Source organism: Mercenaria mercenaria, chromosome 13 (genome assembly GCF_021730395.1).
Source record: "Mercenaria mercenaria strain notata chromosome 13, MADL_Memer_1, whole genome shotgun sequence".
Classification (NCBI taxonomy): Eukaryota; Metazoa; Mollusca; class Bivalvia; order Venerida; family Veneridae; genus Mercenaria; species Mercenaria mercenaria.
The window spans coordinates 28,869,357-28,895,731 of NC_069373.1; the positions used below are offsets into that span (position 1 = coordinate 28,869,357).

The 26,375-nt window shown below is 34.9% G+C and overlaps 1 protein-coding gene across 1 annotated transcript; it reads right to left on the reverse strand.

The window, feature by feature from the left end:
* LOC123529134 (uncharacterized) lies at nt 1-24,798 on the reverse strand. The gene is made up of 8 exons (XM_045309352.2): nt 24,711-24,798; nt 11,995-12,073; nt 11,463-11,701; nt 10,299-10,509; nt 9,060-9,230; nt 8,293-8,376; nt 7,165-7,248; nt 1-2,758 (listed from the first exon to the last, which is right to left on the reverse strand). The coding sequence occupies exons 2-8, from the start codon at nt 12,056-12,058 to the stop codon at nt 2,556-2,558; spliced, it is 1,056 nt and encodes a 351-aa protein (XP_045165287.2). The 5' UTR covers nt 12,059-12,073; nt 24,711-24,798; the 3' UTR covers nt 1-2,555.
* Between the last annotated feature and the right edge of the window lie 1,577 nt (nt 24,799-26,375).

The following is a 26,375-nucleotide window of genomic DNA, read 5'->3' on the forward strand; positions in this document are numbered from 1 at the left end:
TAGTTTCAAAATTTTATTTAAAAAAAGGTCACCGTTTAACACAAGAAGCATAATTTTCAGCAGACGTTTTAACATGTGCTAGACATACATTCATAACACAGTTTTCTTTTTAACAATGCCGCCATGTCGTCAATAGGTATCGATTTATTATATTTTGAGAGAAGAGAAAAAATCATTGTATCATTATTATAGTCTATAAAGGTTTAGACCACAGATTTATGTATCAACATGCATGTCATGCCTGCAGAATGTTCTTAAACTGATCTGAGAAAAAAAAAGACTCGAAAATTTGCTATGCTGAAATATCAAAAACTGGGCCGCCGCAAAGTTGATCTTAAGACAATGGACATTTCAAAGAGAATAAAGCAAACGATTGGTTACACCTCAGTGTATTAATCTGAATTTTTAGCATAAATGTTACCGATGATCTACCATCTATATTTTAAACACTAATCAAGTTTCATTTTCGATGCGGTATTGCATAGATTCTTGAATTTTAGGCCGATCGGAAATTAGCGAGTGGCCAGTAATGGCTTCTCATGGAATATCCTTTCTTTCAAATTGGAAGGTTCAAAGCGAATTGAAATAACACATTAATAAAAGTTCACATACAACCACACACATCTACTCTAGGCAACTTTAAAAATACCGAAATTCAAGGAATGTATAAAAGTGTACAAAGTATTTTTTCGAGGTATTGAAATGTTTTGTAATAATTCATGCATTAGGTCCGCCCGTGCTTACACAATATTTGATGATAACTGAACTATTTGCGCACAATTATTTTCTTTTTAGGAAAATACAAATTATAAATTTAACACACAATCCTAAACTATTGAAAAATCAACCATTACAAAAGGGCGTATTTTTCTATTCAAGGCAGGAAGGAACACATTTTTGAATACCAATATACATAAGACAAAATTTTTAGCCAACTAATAATGGAAAAGCAGACTGAACAATCCCTGTTTACAAGTTTTTTGGAAGAAAATGTGTTAGACTGACGCCTTCTAAATCTACGTACATTAAAACAGAAAGCTGCCTGATAGAAAAGAATTATATCTAATATCGGCGTACACTCACAGAAAACAAGCTCACTACTGATTATTATCAATGCATTTCAGAACAATTACACAATGAACGTCTAGAAATGCAACATTTTAAAACTCTAAATATTATCTAAATATGACTAAGATACCAAATGAATGTACAAATATGGCATCCATATGAGGTAAAAAACGTGTTGCAGATCTTTCTTTCTGGATGCAAAATGGATGCTTAGAACAATTTCTATCCTCCTAGAACGAAGAGACACTGCTTTTTTCTACACAAATACAAATTATGTGTGAAAAATAGTGATCTTGAAAACAGAGCCGCCCTGACGCCGACTTGCGCGCATGTATACGTTCTATGACATGCTGAAAATGGATCCATGATTTTTTGTACATGTACTTTCGGTAAGCAAATTCGTATTTTAAAAAATATTTTCCTTTCAAATCTTGCTCTTCTTAGCTGTAAAAGAGGAGCTGAAGTATTCATTTTTACAAAAGGAATTAAATTTTTGGTACGAAAAGATATTAAATCTATGTGTTGAATATTTCTCTTTTTTTGTCAACAAAGCGTCCGTTTTGTAAAGACAATAGCATGGCTGCGAATAGCAAATAACCTTTCCATGACAAATCCAATATACGTATAGAATATGCGAATAATAAAAATTTAAATGGTAACAGCATGATAATGAAATGCATAGTATGTATTTAATATGATATACATGAATGCCAGAATGAACGAATGGGTAAAATGCACCGCAAGATTGGGCAAATACAATCTACGTCTATATAAAACTAATAAAATTTTAGTTGTTGAGCAGAAAATAGGATGTTTTCAAAATTCGTTCTTAAAGCAAATTTTAATGGACATTTACACTGAGATTCATTGGTAAAAGCGTAAATAAAATTCGATTCTTCCATGAATAAAGAAAAAAGGTAAACCAACTGAAAATGAAAATGCGCATGTATTGTATTCCGCAATCTCGTTTATGAAATAATATTATTTCAGATATAGCAAGCTAGAATGAGTCCTACATTTTCGTTCCAACTAAAAAAATCCAAATCAAATCTGCATCAAGCCGAATTAAGTTAATGCAATTTAAATAAATTGATTTATGTTTTCAATGTACATTTACAGAAATTTACAAAAGCAGTCTAAAATTCTAAGTAAACATTTCGATTAACTTGGGCATTTGAATGTTTAAATTAAAAATAATCTACCCAAAATAAAATATAAAAAGCTAGTAGTATTGCTTGTACTCAGTGCTAAATTAATGACTGGTGCCTGTTCCTTTTTTATTCAGAATGTCGATTAAAAGAAGAACCTTGTCTACTATGATTTGTGTCTATCTACAAAACCGTGTCTACTATGATTTGTGTCTATCTACATTTTTGTTTTATTTTAGCACAACTCCATTTCAACCTTGTGCAGTGTAAGTGGTATAATTATAAAAAAAAAGCTGTCATTTAAATGCAAAGGGAGAAAATTCCTAATTTTCAAACAGATCAATCAGTTGTTCCAGCGTCATTTCCGTCATTATTATCTGCCCCTGTATTAGTATCACCACTTCCGGAATTATCTCCCCCTGCATTTGTCTCATTTTTTTCTACATTTTCAACTGCTTTTTGCGTTTTTTCTAAGTCCTTTTCCACTTGTTCAGGTTCAGGTTCAGATTCAGGTTCAGGTTTTTTCTCATCGACTTCATCCACTGAAATATCGCAGAATACAATTAAATTTAAAAAACGCGACAAAAATAATGATTAAATCCTTTAAAAATCTTTTAAAAGCTAAGAAACAAAATGACATCAAATATACAAGAACTTTTACAATTAAAAAACACATTAATTTCTGGAATAATAAATGAAAAACAAACTACCAGTTATTATGTATATGGAGAAAATCTGCAATATGATTAAACTAAATGGTTATAATAGCACCACAGCGTCTTTTAAATACCTGTAAGACGTGAAGAACCATCTTAATTGTCAGTATGTCAGTGATAGTCGGCATATTGAATAAAGTACATGTTTATACCGTTTATACTTAAGGTTCGCCATTTTTGATGACCTAATAACATTAAAGTGAAACTACCATCCGTATTGCAATAGATTCAGCACAATAAATTACTGTCGAAATAAAAGTATTACTTAATAGTAAAAAAAAGCACACTTTGATTTTCAAATTTCTTGTTTCCATGGTTTGCAAAAAACACTCTTAGTTGTTTGGAATCAGTTCTAAGATTTAAAAAAAAATTTTTTCAAGGCTTTTGTGCCAAGAATGGATAAAATTACTGTGTAAATATACCATTTAGCTATTTTTGTGATCGAAGTTAAAATGATCAGAGGCCCCTGCAATCTATCTAAAACTAAAAAACAACTGGTCTGTAAAAACAGTGGATTTTCAATAGTGTCCACGGTTACCAGTTCGACTGTATCAACAATATACCACTGTTACAAAAGTTGTCATAAAATGTGCACTACATATTTCTTAAAGGCGCATGATGATTATGTTACAGCATGTTAGTTATGTATTTCTACGTTAAGCGGAATATACATAAAGCGTTTCCTGGGTATAGTATACATCATTATAAATTTCAAAACTTTCAGAAATTCAAATGCGCAGTCTCGTACAACCTTTATACAACTACTACAAAGTTTTAAGAAGTATAACTGCGTCAATACTTTGGAAAGTTTGACCGCAATCTGCATATCATCATCTGGCATAGCAGATGTCCACCGAAGTATGTTATATCCCTGACTGCAGGGAACGATAGCACTGACTACTTTACGGTAGCTCTTCTACAATAAATACTGAAAACCAAGCGTTGGGTACTGAAATCCCAAAAATAAATTACAGTGCTTTATCACTGTACGGTAATTTGGTAAACACGTGCTAAAACGACAAAAATTTATGTAAAATTAAAAGTAAGAATACACTCAAAACAAATTCCTTTCCAGTGAATACACATTTATAGTTAATATGTGTAAGAATGGAACTGCAAGGCATTCCAAGTTTCTCATAAAATGCTTTACAAAAATGTATGTGTGCATACCGATATGTGTAGTGTTCAATTTCTTTTATTTCCGGTCACAGGACTGTTTAGGCTTAAATCACACTGCCCCGGATGGGCTTGCGGATGAGTTCCGGATTCCCATCCCTGGATTGCTCCGGATGTGTAAGAAAAATATGGGTTTTGCGAATTTGTTACGTTTTAAATCCCTAATGCAATCGTAACAGAATCTTAATTAACCTTATTAGTACCGGAAAACGTAATAGCTCGTATTTTTTTACCACAGTGATTGTCTTCCGGACTGTTACAATCTTTTCAGAACAGTTACGGATTTATTACGGATTCCTTACGGATATATTATCCGTGGCAAAATTTTGAGTATGTTCAAAACTTCGCACCCTTGCCCCCGTATGCCCCCGATTTCTGAACGGATACACCGGATCACTTACGAATGAGTTAGGAGTTCTACGGATGCGTTCCGGAACTCATCCGCAAGCCCATCCAGGGCAGTGTGATTCTAGCTTAAGTAATATTTTGTTTAATCATTATTAACAGTCTGTAAGGACTGTCGAGTATCCTCATTTTTATTTTCTTACCGGTCCTTCTTTCTGCATCAATATGACAACTTGAACACATGAAACATGGGCAGGCAATTATTCTAATCAAAAAGACAGGAACGTCATTAACATTGTCATGTCAGTGGTGAAACTTTGAATCTCCGGACTGACAGTTCATAAATGTACACCAAAGTACACAACATATATCATTAAAGAGGGATACTCGGGTATTTTTTAAAGAAATTTATCCATGTTTTATTTATTCTGTTTTGTTCAGTTAATGGAAGGAAACGACAAAAAATCTTGTTGTACACAATAAATGACTATGCGACGTACCGCTAACACTTGATAAATCGTCAAGCCAAAATTATGACAACCAAACGCAAATTATCATTCTTGTCCGTAGTGAAAATGAGTAACATCACAAACAGAAAACTAGAATAGCATTTGTCAGTGTTTTTCTTTTCAGTTACCTTGCATACGTAGGTCGGGTTAGCAAAGCATGACCATTGTGCAACCGCATCGTCAAAGTAAGAAAAATCTATCTATTTTGACTAAGCATGTCTGTTAAATGCAAGAAATATCGTTTCTTCGATAGTACCCTTTTAACACGTAGGCAATTCCATCTCAACATATAGTCTGGCGTATTTACACTACACATTTCGGGTGCACTTACAGACTAAATGAGACTGTTAATATCAAACACGTGACCCTAGAACAGCACACAAGAAAAATTACAAAGCTTGGTTTGCAGCAGAAAAACTAGCATGTTCTGGTTACTAGGTTTCTGTCTTAGTTTTTGCTTACCTCTACTGATTAACTTTCTAACAAAAACAAAAAGCACAGAAAAATAATCATATGTGAATACTTTAAGCTAAAGAAACTGAAAATTACTACTTAAAATGACTATCTACTGTTTCAATCATCCGCCAAAAATTCTTTGTGAATTTCTTTTGGCAATTTCTTTCAATGTTAAGTTTTCTATGTCATTTAACAGTTATAGTATGAGGAACCTTTTGAATTTTGAAGATCTCTTGAAATATTTCAAATTTTATAGGTAATATTTTTTAAGAAAATCCCTTTTTATATATTTTAACAAGAGTTTGTTCTTTATGCAAACTAAACTGCATGTCCATAATTTCTTATGGATCCAGTGATAAATGGAATCAGAATTACAATTCTTCGAAAATTCATAGCAATTTACCAAATTTCTGGAATACCTTATCAAAAACAGTAAACATTTGTTGATAACAATTATCTTGAAATTTTAAAGATAAAAAGAAATCATGGAGTTCTGTATATTATCAGTGTCTTATATCTGAGAAGAATTCAAAGAAAAATGTTACATGATATGTGAATCTTTTAGAACTTCAAGGAATAAACCTGTTCTCTCCTCTGCAAATGTTGGAAGCTATGTTCAGACACAGATATGTTCTTTTTTCAAATAACAAAGAAACAAGATCTTGATTTGCGTTCCTGTAATTCGTTCAATATATAGACAGGTTTTGTTTGAAATATAAAGTTTAAACTCGGAACTCCAACTCATTCAGGCTAGTCTAACTTAAAAGTCTTTTAGATTTTAAACTGGAATTTGAGCCAAAATATCGAGCTCAATGTAATGGTCGGTGAAAGAGAAATTTTGACACTAATAAAACAATGTTCGAGCCATCGAGTCTACCCTAGTTTCATGGTTACCTATCAGATGATAATCTCATAATTAAAAATCATCTTAACACTGACCTGAACAAAAACTTTCCTTATGCACATATCGGGGCAAAAATTGAATACATACTTCTCTATGTTAGTTTTTGTGTTCAAGTGATGGCATATATTTAACTAAATCAAAATCAGGTAGACAGGAAAATGCTTATACATCATGTTAAATCACAAACATTCAAACCTTTGTTAAGTTAATGCGGAATAATTATTCTCGCTACAAATTATAACGTTATATGTAAAATAATAATATATATATCGTATTGAACATACATTAAATAGGTAGCGTTAAACATTTATAATTTTTAGTGATATTAAATAGTATTCACAAAGTTCATGCACTGAGTAAGTTACAACAGTAACAGTCTGCAAAATAATGCATTAGATACGAGTACATACATTCTAAAACTTAAACACCAAGATACACTGATCTTGCCCTTAAATTACTACTGGAATGATATCTTTTTAGTGCCATCTGGCACGGAAAATGCTTGTAGTCTTAAGAGCAGGGAATAGATGTTATTTAATTAACACTAAAAAATGTAAAGTCATATATTCAATATCATTACGTAACCTAACCAGCTTTTTAAAAGATACTGTCTTAAAGAGAATACACTTACATTTTTAAATGACTTCTTACAAGTGAAAATTATCAAACGCAATGAATTTGGTGATATAACAAATAACAGGCATAATTAAGAACACGTTACCTAAACATTTACTTTAAAAATGTTGCTAATATTTTATATCGGTACTTCACATTTTAACGGTTATATTTGGATGGTTTAAACAGTGATTTACATTAAGCACTAGACTACAATGTGTAAGCACCTGTTGCTGTGTCCAAGGGTGGTTTTTCCGGGTCACTGGCCCCTCTTGTTAAAAGGGCTTCGGATTCTGGTTTTGCCTCAGGATCTGTTAACCAAAACATAGACGATACACATACATAAATGAATATAGATCTAACGCACAGTGCAGCAAGCAGCCACATTAATACAAACACAAGTCATACATGGCGGCAGTTATAGGCATAGGTCAAAGTAGAAAATTAAAGAAAACTTTGACTTAAGCCCACAAAGTATAATGTTTGCATTTACTGGCACCACATGAACTACCGACTTTATTTGTAATGTAAGGAATGTTCCAGGCATTCGATGCTTTTCTCATAGTGTTGATTATTCTTTCCATTTATATTAAAACCTATAAATTTTATGCACCAAAACCTATGCCTTTAACGCATTCAATCTATATATTTTCCCTATAATCTGATATTGATTAACCTGCGCCAGTATAGCTATCACTGTATATCTGCAACTAAACATGCCAATATAAAATAAGGTCAACATCTTTTTATATCTTGTTGCTTTTCCGACTGAGCTTTGATTTTCCGACGCCGACTGACGGAGCCCCTCCCTCCTCTCCGACACACATAAACATAAAAGCAACAGAAATTGTGATTTATCAACAGACAAGATGCAGACAACAGTTTTATGCATTCCGACCTACACGCTCTGATATATTTAACGAAGATAATAAATATTTTACAGTGAACAGTCAATAAATCGAGATTATATATATATATATATATATATAAGACTAAACATTTAACCTTCAGCCTGCTAAATTTCTAAAATGGACAGGTCCATCATTCAATTTGGACAGTACCATTCATTATTCGAAGGGGTGTTCGACGAAAATTTACAGACTAAACAGCGACCAGTGCAGACCATGAGGCTGTGAAGGCTGATCTTGGTCTGCACTGGTCGCAAAAGCAGAATCACACTTTCCACCAGCAGGCTAAAGGATAAAAGAATGGTATATCTGACATTCAAACATACTCCACGGCTGTCATTTTGTATAGCTTTCCAAAAATCGACGTTTTTGATGAAAAGAGTAAAAAGACATTAAAAGTAAAAACAAATATGCACAAAACGAAAACTTAAAAACATGAAATCATACCTTGTGCTTTATAACCAACTCCCATTTCGACTTCTTTGTGCCCTGAAGGCTCGTTTGGCTTCATCTTTTTCTTGAAACCTCCAACTATAATTACATAACATAGAACACCAACATACAAAGCTAATTCTCTCAAAACAGTTTTTCCACCTTTCTTTTCTTGAATTTTAGTAAAGTTTTGTTACGTTAAAGATATACGCTTTTACAAATTTCTCCATTCTCATTTCCTGTTTTCACAAAACTCAGAAGTCAAGGCAAACATGATTTTGTTTTGTATTTCGAGGTACATACATTATAATTTATCCGGCGGTTCTTTCTTTTTGCCTATTAAAAGAGTTTTGTGAATACAGAGTTTCATATAAGCATTCTTTAAAGCTCCAGCACCATTTACCTCGGAATGCCTTTTGTTGCTTTCGTTCGCCTAACACCAGATTAATTTCATGTTATTTTGAGAGAATCTTCTTATAGTCAGCATTGGACAAACAAGTTTAAAATAATTTCCGTACATGCAAATAATCTGAGTCTGAATGGAAATAGCATGTTAACAGAAAGGCCAAATCCACTGCCACGTTAATTCAACGGCACAGGAATTCTTATGTCTGTCACACTGAAGATTCTCTCAAAATACAATAAAAAAGCAATAGTCAGTAGCTATCCAACAGGTATAGATATTTGTTCCTTCCCGGCATCTAACAGCTCGCGCATGCGCATCAAACACGCATTACGTACCTGTTGTTTTTACTTAGAGATGATTGCTATGTCTTGGTTACCTTTGGGCATACCAACACTCCTGCCTGGTGGCCGGTTGGGACTGTTCCTGGTGTAACAATACGCGATGAGAAGGACTACCAGGAACATACTGGCGAGTCCAAATCCCAGTAAGATTCCAGAGACAAACTGTTTGTTCTCACGATTTTCTCTTTCTTCTGCTCGATGGTAACCTGAAAATAGTTGATGCAGAGCGAATACATGTATTTAGATATATAACTCTATAACAAAAATCGTGTATGCCCCTAGATTTATGGCGCCGTAGAAACAAGAATCCTCCAATGAGATGTCGCTAGAATGGTAACTGTATCGGTAATAGGTAACTATATTATAAATCTGTAACTTAATCTAGCTATTTATAATAGCATATTACATTGCTCTTCATACCACTACCGACCAATGAAAGTAATCAAAGCCTTGAAATGTCTGATGGTTGCGGGTTTTTAGTAGATTTATTTTCTGTTTAAATGACAGTCTACGAATATACATGAATGAGAAACAAATACAAATTTAATGTGCCTCATATCTAAGATGAACTCTGTCTGGCCTAGCTTGTGATGTATCTATGGGCTGGAATACTTTATCATTGATAGATCTTATAAACCCGCAACCAAAAACTTGTACCCTTTTCACTTTTGATTATTTCATGTAATATTATGTTACAGTAATAATTGTATGTCAATTTTAGTGTTAATTAAACGAAGCAATTCTTAGCTGACTTTGCCTTGTCAGTACCATAGCAAGCATCAGTCTATTTCTATTTTTTCATCCGCAACAGAAATGTCCGAGAGTTCAGAGATTGCAAATGGGTGAAAGTTTCGTTTCATTTATACTATAAAATATCTAAGGTGTCAATTTTTGTTTCAGTATTTAACCGGTACTTCTACGATTTGTTTACGCTGACTCTCCTACTTTCGAATAATATTATGCATAATCCTTAATCCAATAAAAAGGAAAATGTGTATGACAAGCGATACTTTCAAAAGATTGATGTCTAAAGAATACAAAGGCTATTCAATACAATGGTTATAGCTGGTTTTGGCGGGAGATCAAATACTCCGAGCAGACACGACTGTCACGAGCGAACCGAACTTCAAGCTCTCCATTATTCATCTAGGCATTTGATACTTAAGTACAACATGGCCGCTACCAGAGTTTCCATCAGTACTGCGTTGTATTAGAGCTTTGATCTCGCTAACAAAGCTTTGCCCATCTACTGTTCTCAGTGTTATTAATATTACCTTTAGCGTGCTGAATTGCGTCTTCAAACTTGGTGTTTTGGACGGACCCCTTCGCACCGCATTTGTGGTAAATTACCATTCTGAATTTGTACGCTTCCTTTGGTTTCTTAGGGTTAAATACATATCCAGCTTCCTCCCTCATGATCACCGTAAGTTTCTTATGCGACGTACACACGGGTTTACGGGGAGTTTCCGTCTTGTTGTTGTATGTCTACAAAAAAGGGAAAAACGTGATATAGATAAAATCAAGACGGGTAAAATCAAAACTAAAATAAAATGGTCCGACTGACTTGCCTAGCGAAAGACTGGGAAATGAAACGTGCTGAGAGAAGTAAGAGGGTAGCGAAATCGCGCCGGGTAAAATAAAACGGAAATGAAAACTTGTCAAATGGAATATGAATGCCAGTTGAAGGAATGAAAACTTACCGCGTGAAAGAGGGCGATGACAAAGGGCCGTGTAAAATAAAAATTGAAATAAAATAATAAAAACTGTCGAATAACAGCGCGCTGACTATTTCAGACTCTTCCACATAATACAAGCTCATATACGAAAGATTTACAAAAACTTTCTTAGTTGAAAAAGGGCCATAACTTTGTAAATTGTAAGTTGGAGATATGGAATATGGCTCAGAACAGTAATCATATGATGACGAAAACTTATGACAGCATGCTGTGCTATAGTTCCTCAGGTACCTACTCACATGCAAAACTTCCACAATGTTTCTATACGATAAAAAGGAGCATTATTTAGACTATATACAAGGTAGAGTTACGTTGCTTGCTATGTGAAGTCACCTCATGCTCAAAAGACATATGTTAAGTTTCTAAGTATTTTGCCTTGTAACCAGTTTAAACCTGTTAACATGTAAAGCTTAAACAAAACTTTCTTCGTGAAAAGGGGGCATAATTTTGTCAAAATAAAGCTTGGGCCATGTAACTTGTCCTGTGAGGTCATCCCATGATGCCGACGACATGACTGTGTAAAGTTTGAAAGCAATTGGCCTAGCAACTTCTGAGAAACATGCTTACACGCAAACATTTCAAATAGTCGAGCTAACTGAACATTTAAAGGAGAATATTTAAAGTATTGCCCGTTTTATGTACATCTCATATTTTGCAATTTTATTTAGTAGTAGGGTACACTTTCTGTCTAGGATTACGTACCAGAACTTCTGTCCCGCTTTCTATTGAAAGACTAGCTTTAGGGTCTTCGAAAAATGCATAGATATCAAACAGGTAGCATAATGCAGGTGTGCAGTCAGGATCCGGCACAGACTCGGCTGTAAACATGAAGGAGCAGTCAGCCGTCGAGGAGTTTCCAGTACCCAACAGAGTGAACTCGCCCTCCTTGGCAACAGGTTTTGTCTCCCCACATATAGCCGACCCGTCTATAGGTATTTCATCTGCAAAAAAGGTATACGAGTAAATGAATGAAAAGAACCAACTAAGCCACATCGTACATGAACATATATTTTATGTATAATACCAACATGTGCGGAAAAGCACACAGAAGTAAGGAAAAGCTCGACACCCGAATACATTATAACTGGCGCAGTGAATGAGTCTTTTGTACAGTACAGACCTTATAGATGGTATAATGAACAACGACTGTTCTGATAAAAGTATAAAGAAAGCAAATCTAGAGAGTTTTAATACTACAATCTGTACGGTCTAAATGGAATGTATATGGACTAACCTGACGGCACGGCTGACGCACACAACGCAACACAAAGTGCTCCCAGTAGAAATAACGCTGTCATTTTGCGACGTTCTATCTGAAATGAAATTGTTTCATGTTGCCTTTATTTTCTGCGATAAAAGAAAGGTGATAAGAAAATAAACAAATAAGCCAATAAAAGGTTCAAACAGACACTGTGGCAATATAGTAACCCTATCCCTGTGTAATAACATAGCCCGTAACTCTTTCCGTTTTGTGGGTGTAACATATCGTCTGTCTTGACAATGGTTTCTGTACAGTCCATATCTTATTCCTGTATCAAATAAATAACAGTGTTTGACCTCATTCAGATTATACTGCTTTTTTAAACTAGTGTTGAAACTGAAGAAGTCTGAGACCAATCTAACAGTAATTTCAGACCTTAAAAGTTTACATGTGCGCAAAGAATCATTCTTATACAAAATTGCTGTTACGGAGAAAAAGCGTGTTTACAAAGAAATCACGCTGTTAACACACATTTTATACGATATGCAACGTATGCGCGTTCCAGGGAGAACGCAAAAAAAAAGGTACAAAGAGGCCAAAGAACGCATAATCAAAACAAGTCTAAATATTATCGGCAAAAACATTCATTTTATTTAGCTTTTTACACGTTTTTTCCTAGAGTAGCTCTAACCCAGAATACTTTTGGATATGTTGGCGCCCTTCAACCAATCCTTCGGGATTCTACCGATGTTACAACAAGGTAAACCGTGCTTGATCCAAATCGACGCGGCATTAGATGGAAAGCTAGTTTGTGGAAACCAAGTAAGATTTTATGTCTGCGCAGATATGTAAACCTGAAAGGTACTCCATTCACCGACATAAAACATAAATGCGTCAGATCCATATTTAAAAAAACAACATCATTAATTTCTTGTCACTACTTAATGCAGCTTTATACATCTCATGCAGGAAAACTGTCTCGATGGATTTGAACTTTTGATGGATGTAGTCAGTAATATACATACAAGCACTTAAGACAGAGTTCATGATGTTTATAAGTGTCTCTTGCTTGTGCGAATCTTCACATTTCTGATTTTCATGACTTGCAAACGTCCTTTGACATTTCGAAAAATGTGTTTGATAATGTACTTTTAGTAGTTCAACCGCCACCCTTGTTTAAGAGCAACATTTAAAAAACACGTTTCTTTCATCCACAAGTAATAAGTAAGTAGACTCGCCCAGTTTAATCAATCTAGACGCATAATCTAACTTGATACCTAGAGCGCCTACTTCACCCGATTTACATTCGGAACATTTTCACGCGTTTCGGGCTTCATCGTATGTTTAACATGGGATTTTTGAACCGTCCAAAGATGTTGGATGTTTATTTTTTTTAATAAAAATGTTACTGCTTTCATTGTCTACCACTTTTTTTCCACCCTTGCCTGAAAAAACAGTAATGAGTTTGTACACTGTTCAGACAATTGTGCTCTGTTGAAATTTAACCAGACACAAGTTTACCTGCATAAACAGAAAGCATGATATGTCACCCTGCGCGGATCCAGAGGGGGGGGGGGGGGGGGGGACCGGGGGTCCGGACCCCCTCTGGAAAATCTTTAAAAAAGGAAAGAAGACAAGAAGGAAAGAAAATGTTTTTAGGAAAAGGCAACATTAGGACTGCATGTAAAGTATATGCGGCTGCTGCTACATACGACCCCGACATAATTCATATTATTTATCTATAAGAAACTAAGAATTTTACCTTCAAGAAAGCTTGATTTTATCATTTTCCCAAATTTAACAGGTTAGTCCATAAAACTGTCCCAGAATGCAAAAAAAATGAAGTGCTAAATTTCAAAATTTCCAGGGTGGGGGGGGGGGGGGGGGGGCAGGGGATCGGTCCCCTTCTGAGAAAATTGGCTGTGTCCGTGCACGGTCACTATACCTGTCCAGTACTGGACATTATGGTAAACGCTTCTTTCCTGCAAAAATGACAATTTCGCAACTTCTGTCCGGTTTGTACAAATTTCTGGCCGCGATAAACCATTTGACTTGTCTACTTTCGTAAAGGTCTCATGCCAAAATATCACTGCATGTTGACAAACAGAAAGTAAATTTTGGACATTTATATCAATTTAATGAAGTGTTGATCAATTCCAAATACATGTCTGATTAGGCCTGCAAACCTACATCAGAAATAAATTTAATCAATTTTTTTAAATCTCATATCAAGTAAATCATAGAAGAATATTGTTAAAATGAACTGAACATATATCGGCCTGTACTATAACGTAGTACCTAAACAAATCTTGGAAAAATCAATGGTTCCTCGCTGACAGAATATTACATTAGGCAAATTGCTTATTCCCACTGTTTTGTGCAAGCTGATCGGTCTAACAAGCTGTTACAAATGTCAAACCTTGCATACTTGCGTGTTAGTTTGATAAGTAAAGAAATGATGGTTAATTAAAACTTAATGTTGCCTGTGCAACAAGACATGTCCATAATACAGACACGTCTACCCCAAACGCCAAAATGCTTTATTTAATTGTTAAGATAAAGTGATACATAATAACTGGCCATATTACAAACAGAATATGGACCCAAAAATTCTGAAGTAAAATTTCTTTAGGTAACAAGTAAAAATAGAACTCAAAAGTACACGTATCTCACTGTACGACCTTGACCCTGAACCACTATGACAGAGTTGCGCAATATTGGAGCTAGAAGTCGCTCAAAGGTAGGAATCCATTTTACTGCTTATACTGCAACTTGCTATTGCACACATATGCCATTACCTCTAATATATCTTCTTATCATGAATTCATAAATCAAATATGACTTTGAAATGAACAACGTAAAATTTCGCCATAAAACTTATCTATCGAGATAAATTATTTCTATTGCGGTTGTTGCATGGTAATTTTCATGGCTTTGTGATCTATGTGAAGTGTCAGTCTTTTTACAATTCATATTTTTTTTTGCTTTCATAGATAGCTATAACTAATATTATAAGTTAAAGTTTAATGATGGAAAAATTTCCTTTAAAAATAAATCTCTCTAACATAATCTCATCTTTAACAACACTCTGAGAGAAAAAAAACAGAAATGCAGTAGGTCTTATCTCCTGTTCCAACGTTGAGAAAAGCCTGGAGAAGGTGTATTCGTAGAAAACTCCATTATCATTATGAAGAAAGAAAACAATTATTAACTGTTAGCCTACTGGCGGCAAGTGATTCTGCCTTTGCGGCCAGTGCAGACCAAGATCAGCCGGCTGATCATGGTCTGCACTGTTCGCTATTCAGTCAGTCATTCGTGACACCTTCGATATAATGGTATTGCCAAATGAATTTATGACCATCATTCAAATAGCAGCTAAATTAATAAAGATTTTTATGTCTAGTTAATTAGTCTAGGAAAACTGGTTTGATCCATTCCCGTACAAGCCTTAACTTTCGGTCATTTTTGATTCATGTATATCTTGTTAATATGCTGCAGTTCAAAATTGTACTTAAAAGCACGACGGAAAACGTGTTTTACTCGATTAAATAAATAAACTCAACTGCTTCAACCATAATATTTACATGAAAGCAATGCAGCTGTTTCCTGGTTTGGTTGCTATATATGTATAGTTTTATAGTACATATCTGACTGCAAGTATTAAACAGCCTGATAGAACAACTGCCTATATACCAGAATTTCGACGGTTTTCTATTGCATGTTGAGCTTTAGATTTACATAGATAGATAGCTAAACTATTTGAATGAATATGAATTAAATGTAAGGTGAGACGAGGTCATGCAAGTCTAATGACCAGTTTGCCTCGATATATATTTATGGCCAGTATAAAATTTATGGCCATGTTTAAAACCCATTTAACCCATTAAACCTTAAACAAAATAGTGACATAACATTAACTATTGTTTCCATCGGTGCTTCAGGTGCCTGACAAATATAATGGTATAAACAAAAAGGTTATTTATTAAAACATATTGTCGACCAATCTGTTAATAATTTTGCAGACATGTCTGAATTTATCAAGGTGGAACCTGTCAGACATACGGCAAATATTTCTACCAAAGATGGTAAAATTATTTTTAAAACAAGAGCTGTCGGAGGACAGCAACGCTCGACTATTCAACAGCCTTGTCAATTGAATGAATACAAAAGTCGAAAAAGGGGCATAATTTTGTAAAAATGGGAAAAAGGGTTATGGAACCTTCAAAGTGCTTATCAGCTCATAAAGTGAACAAGTGCGTGAAGTTTCTATCCTTTCCATAAGTGGATAATGAAATACCACTTACATACAAAAACTTAACAAAACTTCTATACAAAAAGGCATAATGAAAAAAATTGCAAATCTAGAGTTTATACCTGTTCCAGTTGAAAGCAGATAGACGTAGAACAATATTATGAAAGAACAACTATTAACGTTAGCTGCGGGCTGAAGTATCTGCTTACCAGTGCAAAAACTTACCGCAAGATTTCTAAGTTCGAATAAATTGGGAAAAATTATTCTCATAAAAAAGTCAAAAGCTGGTTATGGATCCATCAATAAGTTAGGTCATTTTATTCAATGTATAAGCTTGTTGAAGTTTCTGCATTCCAAAATTGTACTAAGCAGACGAAACGTTACTCGATTAAATAAAAAACTCAACCTTAACCAAAAATATTTAAGTGAAAAGAGCACGTTTATTTTGGGTATAAAAGCAAATTATAGTTATAGTACACTGACGCAAGTAGTCAGTTTGACACTGTATATAAGTTGTGAACGTTTCAATTCGTTCTTAGATGTTACATAGATAATAGCTTAAACTATGAATAATACATAAATTAAGTAAGCGAAAAGTCAAAATTTCCTGTATAAAGACAGCAAAAAATTATGGCCTGTAGCCATTAGCCCATTTACTCACAGAAAAAGTGTGTGAAGTTTAACCATGTCCATCAGTGCTGGTCTGACAAATAAATGGTTAAACAAAAATATTATAAAACAATTGCGACCACGACGTAATCGCCGACGCATGTTAAATTATCAATAACTGTCAACTAAATGTTCTACCAAAGCCGAGTAAATAAAAATCATGTGCGGTAACTTGCCACTGTTTCATTTTCATTTCTGACTCGGTGTATACTACGTGAAATAATAGTGTAAATTTATGCATTTCGATCAGACATGAAATCGCTTTTAAAGTCTATTTAACATACTAGTATCCACTTTTAATTATTCAGAATTATTTTGTGCTAGGACGATCCAGGGAGTGTATATTGGGTTTTACTTGATTCGACTGGGAAATGTCATCAATACCTATGCATATATTGTTACATTTTAATAATCATATTATACTGATACTGGTTACCGTTCAAGGTTGTGACCTCGACTTAAAAGCCGCTTATCTTTTTTCACGAAGTATGAATCTATACAGCTATTTCTAAACAAGAGTTCAAACACAAAAGTTAAACTAGCTCGGCGCTGCTGGAGTATCAAATGCATATGAAACAAATGACTTACTGAAGGTCATACACGAAACCATAAAAATCCACACACCAGTGACAATGTTCTGCTTTTAAACACACAGATATACTAATCTAAACAGCTAACTTTTTTCATGAAATAAATAAACGTACCGGTAAATGAACTGGATGTTAAAAACTTCCGGAATTAGTCCAACACAAGATTTCCTTAACAGAATTCAGCGTACTTTATAAACACTTAACTTTCTGTTAAGATAAAGTGTATGCATGAGAGTTTTACACAATGAACTTCAACTTTGTCAAAGATAAACACATTTATGTCAACATTTTACGCTTGAGGCACACAAAATATATAACATGTGAAACAGAGGCTTAATAAGTTGACATATTTACGCTTCTGATTTAGATTCGGATAAGCGTGCCTTGTCAAGCCTATGATCTCCGGAAGGCCGGTCGGCCTTGATCTATTGTGTCAACTTCATTCACGGAAGCTTCTTAAGCTGCTATACAAATATCTGCATTTATATAAATGACTTTTTAATCCATTTTCTTTTTAGTTGAGACAATGTGTAATGAAATGTTTTTAATACCCTTAAATCCTTCTAGTAACATTACTTGTTCATCAGGAAAAAATGTATTGGTCACATGGTCAGATATAATCAAGCACAATTTGCAACTTTAACATCTGATCGGTTTTGTTCTTTTAGCGCTTACCAAAAGTAACAAGTAACATTTTCTCTGGAGGAATTTGCAAAATTTGATTTCCCTATCCTAGTTGCCCAACCAAGTCAGTTATCTTGGCATAAGTATAAATTTGATAAACGAATGATATCAATATAACACATGTTGTAATATATTGGGTAAAGATTTGCACAATCAATTATACAGCTGAAATTCATTAGAAATGCAAGTTTAGTTTGAAAAAAAATCCATTACCTCCCTTTGCCTATATTGGCTGGTGCATTCACGACAAATTTGAAATAAATGAATTCCGAAGCTACAAACAGTTTTATAATATCAGTAAAACTAGAAATAATTATGAAATAAAAAGGAATACTCCGCTTTTTTAAAATACTTCCATAATGAGGCGGGGTGGGTGGGGGGGGGTTACAAAATCTTATAATAAAACATACATTTCTAACAAGGATCTAACTCTATGTACATTGTAGTTGGTCTTTATGTTCCATAAATATTTCTCTCACCGAATACGAGATCATATCAGAATCTACTCTGCTCATCTTAAGTATTGGAAGACATATACTATATAGGCTGTAGCTTACAAATTTTGGCTTTGAATGATTTCACTTGTTGAATAATTGCCAAAATGTCTGACAAGAAATATTCCCGGAAAAGAAATATTCTCTCCGCTGGAGCAATCGACAAATTAAGCAACACCAGTCTTGTGATTAAAAAATGTCTGCAGCAAAATTATCAATCCCAGAATACACGAGAAAGTCTTCCAACCGCGCGCCCAACTTACTACCCAAAGTACGAGGACAAAATCCATCTTTTATAAGAAACGAAGCCCAGAAGAAGAACAATGTTTGCTGTCAATTCATTTACGGAAGTCTAGGACTTCTAAACAACACAGTATTCAATGCATGGGCATTCTTCACGTCTGTCAAAGTAACGATGACGTGTGTAGACCAAATGACTTCTACAGGCAGAGATGCATTTCCTCAAAACATAAATATAGAAATCCAGAAAGACCGGAGAGGAATCGAACTCCCAAAACCGGTATTGTTGGGCCGGTGTTCTTCCTCTCGGATATACCAGACAGCTCCAGGGGAAAGACAAGTGCGGAATTTGTCCATGTAATCAGCCTCGGGATGGGTACATAAATCTGCTTATCTGTAATTTCATCTATGACAATGTCAAAACAGTGACAGGTTTTGCACACAAATTATTTCGCTGATTTCATTTAGGATTTCGGACAAATTCTTTTAAGATACTTTTATTAATATCAGAATATGGATATTTTTTTATCATTTTCCCACATCGCATTTTCTTAGAAGAAATGAAAATGCATATATTTTCTATGTTGCATTGTTCATTTATCAACCACTATCGTCAACATCATCACTACCACCACCTCCATCATTAGCTGCAGACGACAGTATATATATATAGTCATAGAATGGCCTCGTTGAAACATAAATTATTCAATACTAAAAACCAAGAATGAACGATAATAATCAACATAAACATGTACGAAGTGAACCCGCAAACACATAATGATGATTATTATGATAATAATAACAACAACAACTGGTTTGGGCATATAAAGTTAGAGATGAGAGGATGGTGACCTTAATGTTCTAGAATGGACATCAGAAGCAAATGTAAGTGAAGTGATGTTGAGCCACATGAGAACCAATTTAGTTCCGAAAACAATGTAACAGATGGAGGTTCAAAACCGGGTACAAAAAAAAACAAAAAAAAAACAACAGTATAGAAAGGTGATTTCTAGACTAGTTTTGGGTGTGTGTGTGTGTGGTGGGGGGGGGGGGGGGGGGGCGGGGGCAGATGCCTCCACATGAATATATAAAATCACTAGTAAAAGACGTGTTTCTAGTAGGAAACTGAATGTGTAAGTTAATGTCAAAATATACAGAGAAAGAAAGAGGCACAATTAACGAATTTAATAATGAGGTCGACGCGACAACATAATTTAATACTTATATTCGGTTGTTGCGTTTAAATAAAGTTATATAACGTCGGAAGGATATCATATATTTGTCTCTCTCTGCAATATTTCCGCATGCACGGCGCACAGACGTATATACTGCGCGAGTCGGACTAGCGAACTTTATTTCAAGTCTACCAAAACACAGGTACATATCATATAAGCGAACCATATACTATACAGCATTGATAAAATGGGTAAATATGCTGTTGGTGGTGACCCAAGGAAGAGGTTTAGTCATTTTAGGGGCCAAACAAATCTCCAACCGACTTTCATAATAGCATGCGCTCAAAACATACTAATGGTTGACCTACAGCGAAATATAGCTGGTAATTATTCCCCATCACAAGTTAATATGCAGCTACTGTTCTCGGTGTGTAACCTTGTCAGAGTACATATGATTTATCATGTATACCTGTGAGGTTGTAAAGATACATACATATGATGATTTTAATGTAAAAAGGCTCGCGCAACAGTGCATAAAACAACGCCAAAATAATCACGACTATCATCATCATCATCATCGTCACTACCACCACCAAAAAATACCGATCAACGCAATATCACATCCGCACGTGGCTCCAGACACAATACAGTCACGCCGCTAGTGTGGTGCTAAAACAACTAATTAACCGACACGTGCGACAAAACGTGCTTTAGAAGCTATACGATATTGCACGAGACTTTTTGCTAATTTGCCAGAAAGAAAAAAAATTCTGATGAAAAACAAGAAACGTTTCCACATAAAAAATATTCTTTGATTACAGTAGTGTAAAATCATGCATTTTAGTCACGTCTGTGGTTTAACGTGTTTTATCATCTGCCTATCATCCCAAAAGAAAATGAATATTATTTCGTGTAGGAAATTTTATACCGATTCCAATATCACCAAGGCCCCATCTTATCCCTTCCTTCAAGACGTCCTCCTTACTGTAAAACCAGACATTCTAAGGACACCTAGTTCAAGATGCTGCCCATCTCGAAAAAAGACTTAAAATTAATCATACGCCTACACTAAAACAATAGCACAATCAACATGCAATTACCTTTAGTCACCTTAAAAGCCTCCTTCATGTACCAATTATACTCTCCTTACAGTCTGATAGCACGTGTATTTCAAGTAATATCTCCAGATTAATGCCACCATAACTCAGTCATTGATCGATTGATTGGCAAAAACGGCAAAATACCACTACAAACCTCGCTTCCCTATTTCCAGGCACTGCTTCACACTTTCTATATACTTTTCATTCCAGAGAAAATATCCAATGAACAGAAATACCGAATATCGATGAAGGGTAAAGACTCATAGAGATATTCCTCGGCTGTATATAGCGTATATTAAATGTATGTGAAGAATACAGATCAACTTTTAAATGTCAAATCAATATCAGCACTTAAGAAAAAATCAAAGACATAAAAAGGCGATCTTCTGCTATAGAAATGCCAAGCGTTTTGTTGTTGGATAGTGTTGAATGCTGGGACGGAAAAGTACACAGAAAGTATGATTCCTATCAATCTGGTATCAGTTTTGTCGTCTGCTGATTGTAAATATCGCAGGCGAATGAATATAGATATATGTATAATGTGTGACCTGATCTGCCCTTGTGAGTGCCAGATGCCAATAACTCTCGAGATTCAAGGTCAGAAATGAAAATTGCTTCTGCAAATAATTTCGCCATATTGAACTTTCAATTTTTCCACTAATCGATATGATCTGTTTTAACCTATTAAAATGCAAAGGCCTGCTATCTCCTTTCTCTAATGGTGGCATAATTTTAAGTTTATATTGATGTTAGTAACTTTGAAATTTCCATTGAAATCAACAGAGAGTTTTAGAGAGATTTTTGTTAATATACTGCGCAAAGTCCATTGTTACCATATTAACATAGCAAATAACTTTTTTTTCTTGTTGTTCATTCATCTTGAACTCGCGAAAAATTTATGCAGTATTCTTTTTATAAATTAGAAAACTGAAAATTATTTCCCGACAGTATATATATATAAATATACGGGTGTTGTTTTAAAAAAACTATGAAATCAATGTCAGTGACTCCTTTAATGTAACTGGAAGTTTTGTTTCATCTTTCCGGCTGAAACAAAGTCTATACTTCAGATACGGCACAGTAAAATCGACTGTCCCTATTTCTTGTATCCATTAGACAAGAATATCTGTCTGTTTTAAAGCAGTTCTAAATAGTTACAAGCTTTAGTTACAAATCCACAGACGATTTATAAACATTCCCCTCATTAATAGCTAAATGTATATCTTCAGCCGCAACATATATTATGGATGGTATAATACATTGCTATATAGCATGACATTGTATATCTTTGCTTATTTACCATGGTCTGTGAAATGTATACAAAGACATGTTTAAGATATTTTCATTTGAATACCATTTGCAAAGAAAAGGGGGGCTCCTTGGCCAAGTGGTTATGATCGCTGACTTCGAATCATTTGCCCCTCATCGATGTGGGTTCGAGCCTCATTGGGGCGTTGAATTCTCATGTTAGGAAGCCATCCAGCTGGCTTACGGTAGGTCGGTGGTTCTATCCAGGTGCCCGCCTGTGATAAAATAATACACGGAGGGGCACATGGGTCTTCCTCCACCATCAAAGCTGGAATGTCGCCATATGATCTATAATTGTGTCGGTATTACGTTAAATCCAAAAACACACACACAAAAAAAAAAAAACATTAAAAAAAACAAATTTTGCAAAGAAAATTAAATCAAATGATAGATACATCGTGTTATGTATATATTTGGCGATTTTTATTTCTCGATTCAATTATTAGCACAAACACACACTTAACAAGACTATGTCTGGTGTTTTGTTTTTTTTGTTGTTTTTTTTTTTGTATTTGACCGTGTATTTATTTTTAATATATAATATTTAATGCGAACGAAGTGTAAATACTAATAGGTTCTCTTGGCCTGAACGAACCCCAGCAACACCACCTGTTACCATGGTTACACCACTCCGTGGCATTTTAATAGAACATTCTCAATTGTCAGAACTTAAATACACATGGCACAGTATATAGGATTATTCAACAGTTGTCCTTTGCCAATAACATTTTAAACGAACTCGATATTTTATGTCTGGTCTAGCAACATACAACAGTAGGCACGAAATAATAAATATTTAATGTTGAAATGTGTCTGTATGGCAATAGGATGTGTCTGTTTACAACGATAATAATCTGTATGCGTATCACACATTTTGATCGATTAAAGCTTCATTGTCAAGTTGATAACGCCTTAAAGGGCAAATATGCAAGGGGGTACCCTTTGAATGGCAATAGTACAGTGTACATTGTACTATGAATGAGGTCAATTATAAAAGTTCAATAAATACTCTGGGGATAAACAGGTAGAACAATAAAAACTTCTTCATACATAATCAATATATTAATCTACATATCATTGGAAGATCTAAAGATTATTTTACATATATTGCTTAATATATCACATTCTGGAATATCTAATATTAATCAGTTTTTCCCCCTTCAACAGGCCCCTTCTCCTCAGAAAATGTCTTTTAAATCATGCAGTTTTCCCCCAAAATTGACTTTACATCTGGTGTTTTATTCCCCTTTGCCCAAATACCAAGCTATTTTTCTCCCCGAATCACAGCCCTGGGCCCCTTCCCCTCTTGGAAAAACCCCCTGATCTTTACTGTTATGTCTTGCCGACTTAGATAAAACTTATCTTAGGCGTAAAAAAGTTGTTTGTTTCCAGTATCCCGACCTACCCTAAGTTTTTGGCCCGACCCTAAATGTGTTTATGGCCTCGGAGAATATTTTTTTCAACTTTTTAACAAAAAGTTGCAAAACTGCACTTTTTATGCTTTAAACATGACCAGTGATGTTAGAAATTAACTTACTGATGCTCTAAAGGCATTACCCCCTTATTTGTAGTCATTTTTTGACACAAAAATAATTTCCGAAAAGTCTCCCTTAATAAAAAAAATTCCAAAAAAAAAAATTTCCTACCTACCTACCCTAATTTTTTGGAGCATGTTACCGGAAACAAAGCATTTTTTAATGCCTTATCAGTCACAGATCCTTAACAAGACAAAGGGACACTCTTAAACCTAGGAATGAACATCAAAAAATGAAAGCATTTGCACTTTGATGCCTTTTTAAAGCAATTACATTAATTAAGACAAATTTCAATAATTCTGTAGAAAACAGTTATAAACGTTTCTTTTTGTATCGTTATAAATCTGCACATGAATTGTTGGTAAATACATGTTACAAAATATATAACATAATGTTACTCTGTAACACAGAGTAGGAAAAGGTTTGTGCTGTACAGCAAGTTTGCCCACGTTTGCTAACAATGTATCGCACGAGGCCTGTCAGTGTGTACGTAGCTTGAACTTCATACAATACAGGATGTTACCTGATCATAATGGAGATAATCAGACCGGAATAAAACGTGTTTTACAACACAACCATAAACACATGCGGAACTACATCTGTGTGTTTAAATTTACATTTTCAGAGATCTGATATTAATGCAATCGTAGGATGCAATCTGCAAACTTAAATGCAACTTAGGAAATATTATCTATTTCTTACCTGTATCAAGGTAATCCCGACAAACGCTTTCAATCCGTCTCGTGTAGTCTCGCGTGAAATAGTTTCGCAAACCACGCGAGAAGATTGTTTTGATTATTTTCCCACCAAAATACGTGTTGTGTGTTAAACCAATATTAAATTTTAAAACATAGGTAACATGTTTTAAAATATAGCCAGTGTGTAAATATGGAGTATTCAATAAATTTTCAACATTTACCAGTTTTTTCAGTTGTTCTTTTTTCTGGTCAGCACTGTGAATGTTGATCAATTTAGAGCTTGGATGTGTTCTACCACGCTTGACGTGGGTGGGTATTGTGATTTATTTTTACTTTTTACTAGACTAAGCTAACTGCGGCGTCGGCGTTGTTTTCAGGTCACACATGGGTTAATTAAAGTAGACTGGCATCAGTCGTTAGAGACCTTCAAAATAAATACAACTGCCATAAAATCCTCTTTAATAGCACTTTCTTGAAAAAAAATACAATATATCTTTGACTCTTAACATGAGCCTAGAGAGAAAATGGTTCTGAAAAAATATCAGTGTCAGTATGAAGAAAGAAATTAACATTATTACAGATGATTTGATATCAACAGACTTTGTGTATACCGCCTCGGTAGCCTAGTGGTAGAGCGTCCGCTTCGAGAGCGGGAGGTCGTGGGTTCGATCCCCGACCGCGTCAAAGACGTAAAAAATGGTACTAGCAGCTTCCTCGCTTGGCGCCCGGCATTAAGAGGGTAGTGCTAGGACTGGTCAGCCCGGTGTCAGTATAATGTGACTGGGTGGGGTATCATGTCACGTGTCTACGGCGTGATATTCCAGTGAGGCAGAACTATAAAGCTGGACATTGTGCTCACTACTACAAGTAGACACCGTCGTTCATAAGACTGAAAAATTGTTGAAAAAGACATTAAACCCGAACACACGCACACGCACACACACACACACACACACACACACACACACACACACACACACACAGAGAGAGTCTAGGGTTAAAGATTTGCGTGCGAGTTCATAACACAGTAACAAGTACATGTACCGTAGACTACCTAGTCGTTAACCTACTAAAATATGACCCGTTTAAAGTTAAAAAAGTACATACTATCAATCTGTATTCAAACAACGATATGTATTAGGTTGGAACAACATCAAACCTACTAAAATGACAAAATAAGGTAACTCTCGGTTAATTTCATAAAGTATAGGTTAATAAATGGGAGAGCGGTGCCTTTGAGTGATAATGGCCCTGGCAAGGTGATAATAGCCCGAGGGGAGCTATCCTACTCGCCCCGGCGTCGGCGTTAGCTTGAGCGTGAGCGTCACACAAATGTTAAAGTTTGCGTACCACCCCAAATATTTTCAAAGTCCATTGAGATATTGCTTTGATATTTTGCATACTTGTTAACCATCATGACCCCAGTCTGTAAACAGGAGCAGACAACTCTATCAAGCATTTTGACTGAATTATGGACCCTTTTCGACTTAGAATATGCTTATTGTAATGTTAAAGTTTGCATACCACCCCAAATATTTTCAAAGTCCATTGAGATATTGCTTTGATATTTTGCATACTTGTTAACCATCATGACCCCAGTCTGTAAAAAGGAGGAGGCAACTCTATCAAGCAATTTGACTGAATTATAGCCCCATTTTCGACTTAGAAT